The sequence below is a fragment of the Octopus bimaculoides genome, chromosome 6, assembly GCF_001194135.2.
Source record: "Octopus bimaculoides isolate UCB-OBI-ISO-001 chromosome 6, ASM119413v2, whole genome shotgun sequence".
Taxonomy (NCBI): domain Eukaryota; kingdom Metazoa; phylum Mollusca; class Cephalopoda; order Octopoda; family Octopodidae; genus Octopus; species Octopus bimaculoides.
The window spans coordinates 22,901,843-22,908,128 of record NC_068986.1 but is presented as its reverse complement, the minus strand read 5'-3'; the positions used below and the strand labels follow the sequence as shown (position 1 = coordinate 22,908,128).

At 33.8% G+C, this 6,286-nt stretch overlaps 1 protein-coding gene across 1 annotated transcript in view; it reads right to left on the bottom strand.

The window, feature by feature from the left end:
- LOC106868320 (collagen alpha-1(I) chain) overlaps positions 1 to 4,922 on the bottom strand; it is a 49,575-nt gene extending 44,653 nt beyond the window's left edge. The window contains exons 1-3 of the mRNA XM_052968422.1: positions 4,764 to 4,922; positions 1,634 to 1,678; positions 408 to 461 (exon numbers count right to left, since the gene is read on the bottom strand). Coding sequence (XP_052824382.1) covers positions 408 to 461; positions 1,634 to 1,678; positions 4,764 to 4,907 — 243 coding nt within the window. The 5' untranslated portion in view covers positions 4,908 to 4,922. The remainder of the gene's footprint in view (positions 1 to 407; positions 462 to 1,633; positions 1,679 to 4,763) is intronic.
- Positions 4,923 to 6,286: the final 1,364 nt, after the last annotated feature.

Here is a 6,286-nt window from a genome sequence, read left to right as displayed (position 1 = left end):
TATATATTTAAAAATATGTACATGTATATGAATACATATATAGAAACATTACTATTTCTAAATCTCTCAACGAGAGACATACAGTAACAGTACTTTAAAGTAATGATTATTTGCCAACATAATGTGGCAGTCCCGGTTGGGATGAATGCTACTGTTGTTTAGCCCCGGGGGTTAAACAACCGCGACTGGCATATTATATTGGCAAATAATCTTTACATTAAAATACATATATATAATTACAGTATATGTATTTATAATTACAGTACATATAAGAGGAAGAGAGAAAGACGGATATAGAAACAGAGATAATAAGAAAAAAAAGGAAACAAACAGGGATGCAAAGAAGCCAAATAGATAGAGACTGGGGCAGCGAGAGACGAGGAAAGATAAAGAGGAGAAATACTTACGACGGGTCCAGCTTCTCCAGGTTCACCAGCAGGTCCTCTCAAACCTTGTGGTCCCTGCAATATTCAAATATATGGTAAGTGTAAACTCAACAAAATAAATAAATGAATATATATATATATATATATATATACACACACACACACACACATTAAACATAATCTGATATTAAACGTAATTTTTCCTCAGATTTTTGTTTCTTCTTATAAATAGTTTGACTAGATTACAAAGTGTATATTCAAGAGCAGAGCAAAGCAGGAAATTCGGTTTAATTATTTTTATTATAACATCATCAACTACATAATCTTTACATGTGTTTAAGTAGTGTGTACTAGTAAGGCATGTGGTAATAGGTACGGAGACAATTGTATAATTAATATATAGCGCCCGATCATCAGAAAGGGAACATAATTTAATCTATCGTTGGTTGTTAGTATCAGTTGGTAGTAACATCAACCTAGGCAGGATTTGAACTCAGTACCTAAAGACTATAACTAAATACCGCAAGCGATTTATGCGATGCTCTAACGAATCTTTTCCCCGCCTCAGATCATTTTAAACATAAGAAAGAAAAAGGCTGGAGGCCAGTGGAATGGGTTATGGAGCAGTTGGTAGGCAGATCCAAACTGATGTTGGATCTGATGTAGCGTTTCTGTATCCTCTTTGTTAAGATCCATTATGACATTATTAATGTAGTAGATATACGATATTGATATCTTTATAAATACATTATAGTAATATGAGTAAAGTTAATAATAATTAAACTTTTCATTGTTACTGAAGCTCTTAGTCAGTTTTGATGATTACCTCATATTTACAGCAAATAGTAAACGCACGGGTATATCTGGTCTGCCAAGATGTCTTACGATGAATTGTCTTACGATGAATTGTCTTATGATGAATTGTTACGATGAACCATGTGTCTAAACGCTTCATTTTGAACAAAGATTCTTCGAAACACACTACTTTTCTTCTTTCTAGGCCATCCCTATTTTAAATGTTCCACCGATCTCTTCATCTCTAACAAACTCAGATGTGCATTATGTGTATGTATAGAGAGAGACAGACAGAGGGAGATAGATAGATAGATAGATAGATAGATAGATAGATAGATAGATAGATAGATAGATAGATAGATAATGATATATTGTCTATTTCATTGTTTATTTGAATATTTGATATTTCATATGCATTCTTCATACGAAAATGATGTTCGAAATATACTTACGGGAGGTCCTTGCTGTCCAGGTGCTCCTCTTGGTCCCATAGCTCCCTGGAAAATAGATTAATAATAATAATAATAATAATAATAATAATAATAATAATAATAATAATAATAATAGCGAGGAATGAAAAGAAGTGCAATATATACGGCAAGCTTACACAAAGCATGTGGATCATGGAATCAAAAAGATTCACTTACAACAGTGGATACCAGAGAAAACTAAGAACGACCGGACGGACAAAGATAAGCACGCAGCATATTTACACATGTAAACATGCACACATCCATCCACACACACACACACACACACACACACACACACACACATATATATATATATATATATACACACACGCAGTATAGAATACATACAAAACATCGACAGGCAACATATGGCTACATGTAATGCTAGAATACGACTCGCATATGACTCTACTAATGATAATACACCATATATATATATATATATATATACACTCATACATACATACATGTGTGTGTGTGTGTGTATGTGTGCGTGTGTGTGTATAATCAATGCACAATCCGGGAAGTATGAAGAGGAAAAGTGAATATTTGTGGTGTCAATTCTTTCCTAAATATAGTAAGCAGCAATGGTTTTTTTTTATTTAGGCACAAGGCCAGGAATCTTGAGAGAAGAGGATTAGTTTGATAGCAGCAACCCAGTATTTGACTGGTACTTTATTTTATTGCTCGCGAAAGGATGAAAGGCAAAGGTGTGATTTGAACTCCGAATGTAAACAGCCGGAAGAAATACTGCTAGGCACATTTTTCCGGTGTGCTAACGATTCTGCTACCTCCCAGATTTAATATCCTACACAATGATAAATATCAACCTAGACGAAAGGCTAGTATTTTACGAGGAAAATGGTTAACCGATTATATCGGCCCTCACTATTCGACAGGTACCTTATTTATCATCCAACCCTGAATAATGAAAGGTGACCTCAACCTAGGCAGGATTTGAACTCTGTACCTATAGTCTATAACTAAATGCCGCAAGACATTTATCCGATGCTCAAACGAATCTCTCCACTATCTCAAACCATTTCTAACATAAGGCACAAGGTCAGAGGCCAGTGGAGTGACTTATGGAGCAGAATTTGTCGATTAATTCAAACCAGTATTTGAATGGTATTTAATTTTATCGACCCTGAAAGGAAGAAGGGCAAAAATTAACCTGGGCTAGATTTGAACTCAGAACGTTCAGAGCAAAAGATGCAATTAATGTAAATTTTGTCCTTGCCATAAGTCCGTAGTAATTTATGATGTCGCTCAGAAACATTTGATTTGGTAAATTCTTTCTTTGAAAGCATATTTAGTATTGCTGAAGAGTATAACAAGAGTGACAGGATGATGGCAGATTTAAGATTTATAATTTAGACTTTTTTTTTTTTTATCAAACGGACTTTTAAACTGTTATATTTTTATAATAATTTCTTGGTAAAAGACCAGCGCCCATCATTTTCTTTTTTACAACACTTGTGATCGGAAAGGAAAAAAGGAAGTTAACCTCAGAATAGATATTTCCCCTATCCCAGACGCATAAAGCACTCAGGTGTCGGTTTTAAATCAGGTGACAGATTATAACTATCATCCAAGAACGAGAACTGTGCCTTCGACGACCTTACACTTTCCGTAAACCAAATTTCTCTCACAAACATTTAGTTGATACGAAAGTATGGCTGAAGACACTTGCTCAACATACCGCTTAGTGGAACCATTCGCCACCCAACCATGCCTGGTCAGCATCCTCTAAGAAATTTTAATCAAATATTCCACTGTTTTATGTTTTCTAGTACAAATCAACAACGTTCGATTTTTAGTAGAGTAATGCAGAGTTACTTCCCTTGGATTACTTGTCTCCGGATACAGCACTACGTAGTAAACAAGCGAGATGATGAGGTAAATTTTTCTGTCTCCACCAAAATTAATTTCTGGTATTATATGACTTTCACGTCGGAGGAGTTAACGATAAATTAACCTCGTGCTACATTAGATCAGTGAAACAGCGATGCTAAGAAGTAAAATTATCTTCATCGTCGAAAAAGTGTTACCGACAAAAACGTGATGACAGGTAGGAATTTAAAAATCATTGAGCAGTTGTATGTATTGTATACATGTCTGTCTGTCTGTATGTATGTATGTATGTATGTCTGTCTGTCTGTCTGTCTGTATTTATTTATGTATGTATATAGGTATGTATGTAGGTATGTGTGCATGTGTATTTAGACTGACAGATAGATAGATAGATAGATAGATAGATAGATAGATAGATAGATGTGCATGTATGTATATGGTTACAGATATTATACGCTTGTTACATACACGTGCACAAATATATTAACATCATACACGTAGACACAGACACATAAAACCGATCTTTGCATGTATACAAATATGCATCCATACGTGCCAACATACACACATACATACATTACACACACACACACACACACTCATACGTATTATATAAACATTCATCATACAAATAGGTTTACATTAATTTGTAATGTTAAAAATTAATTGGCTATGAATATTAATTTATTACATAGATGCATGGTTACGCTTACGATGGAATGACCAAACGCTACTGTGTGCCATTCCAACCTTTTTCAAAACCAAAGTAATGCAAATGAAGTAAAATTTTTACATTCTGGAACCGATACATGATCACCGGAAGTTTAATTCTGTTAGTGTTAGCTGAAGTAAACACCGCATTTTCATGCTAGCGACTCCGTTACTCATCTGAATTGTAATAGTCACAATGTTGCTGCAAACTTCCGGCCATTTTCATGTGACTATGACAACCAAGATGCGGACCTTTGTACAAATATAGCGGTGTATGTGTGTGTTGATTCCTTTCTTGAGAAATCCATACAAAATTACTCTTATTTAAACGATGTTGCTACAAATATCTGTTGTGTCTTTTGGGGTTGGAGATTTGGAAAAAAAGGTGTAAATGAGATATCTAGACATTTATCCCCTTGCCAAGGAAATTAGTAGCCTGAAAAAAGTGATAAATACATTATTAATCAAGTATCAGGTTTTTACTTCTTGTTCGACGGTTCGTTAGAGTTTAGTGAACATTATGTAGTAAAAATTATATACTTACGACACGAGCTTGAAGATAGTTTGGTCCCCGAGCATATCCAGTTCCTGCTTTGTCGCTTTGCATATTGTTTTGATATTGTTTATATGCAGCGGCGGCATTCTGTAACAACAGCAGAAAGTAAATGCAAAATCGTCCGCTAGACATGTTTACGCAATTGTTTGTTAAAATCATATAATGCAGACGGGAGACGGTACATTCTTTCTTAGTTTTGAAATAAATCCTTACTAGAAATAGCTTAGCATTAATTTGCTGAATGGGTAAGTAAGTGAAATTACAGGGTATAAAGTAGACTTATTGATTTCGCTCTTCTGAAGAAAGTGCCATGTTTAATTATATCACTAATTATGTTTGTTTTCCTGTTCTTTGTTTTTGCATTCAGTAATAAGATCCGCGTCTTAAGAGAAATTTGTTTTAATGATCAGGAAACAGATTTCTCAGAAATAAAAATACATATAAAACCGTAAATAAAACTAGTCCTTTCTCCAGGAATTGTACGGGCGTTTAAAATGTAAATAAGAAAACTACTATTTATGGCGACGAGAAATCCGAACTAGATTTAGCAATGTTTATAATATCGTTGTACACGTTTGCGTATTTCCTTTGCTATATTTAGTGAAAGCTTGTTACACATTTTTTTTTTCTAGTCTGGTAATAAGAAACTAGTTGAGACAAATTGATTTAGTTGGGGGAAGAGGAGATAATATTACTTCCGTTACACCCAACAGCTATTAATCTTGTAATATCTCCCTTTTCATCAAACGTTGGAATAAACCAATCGTATGCTTAATTGAAAGAGAATTTTTTTTTTTTTTAATCTCTTACTATCATCCTCGAGGGATAAAATAGAGAGTTTAAGATTTCAACTAATGAGAGTTGGGTTGAAAATTGAAGTTATAAAAAAAGATAAGTATATAGTCTATACGAATGAGAGAAAAGTCATTAAAAGATTACAAGTGAATTATTTATTATTAGGACATTGTACTTTTCTACTCAACACTGGCGCGAATAATTTTAAATGAGTGCAAGTAAATATATTGAAGATAGGGTACTAGTTATGACGCAATAAATTGGGGGCGGGGAGTTAGATAGATAGATAGATAGATAGATAGATAGATAGATAAGCGCACATGGGATAAAATTTATAGGGAAGCGAGGAGGAAAAGACGTGACACTCAAATGGTAAATGGTAAAAAAGCGGATATAGCAGGGAACTAGGGTCAGGTTACAGAGGTAATTAACTTGGGGACCGAGCTGAGAAACAAAGACAGCGAGTAATATGGAACTTAATATCAGGATTTTTTTAAACGTTTGCTAAAAAAAAAAAAACTATAATTCAAAATTGAGAATAGAAACAGAACTGGACATATAATTATTAATACCTCGTTGTGAATGGCAAAAGCTCAATTTTAAAAATTAATCGTATTTACTCGATAATTAATTTACAGTTGTTTCTACTATACATCTATGAAAGGATATAATTTTTCTTTCTTTCTTTCTTTTTTGCATCAAATAATATTGTGAAA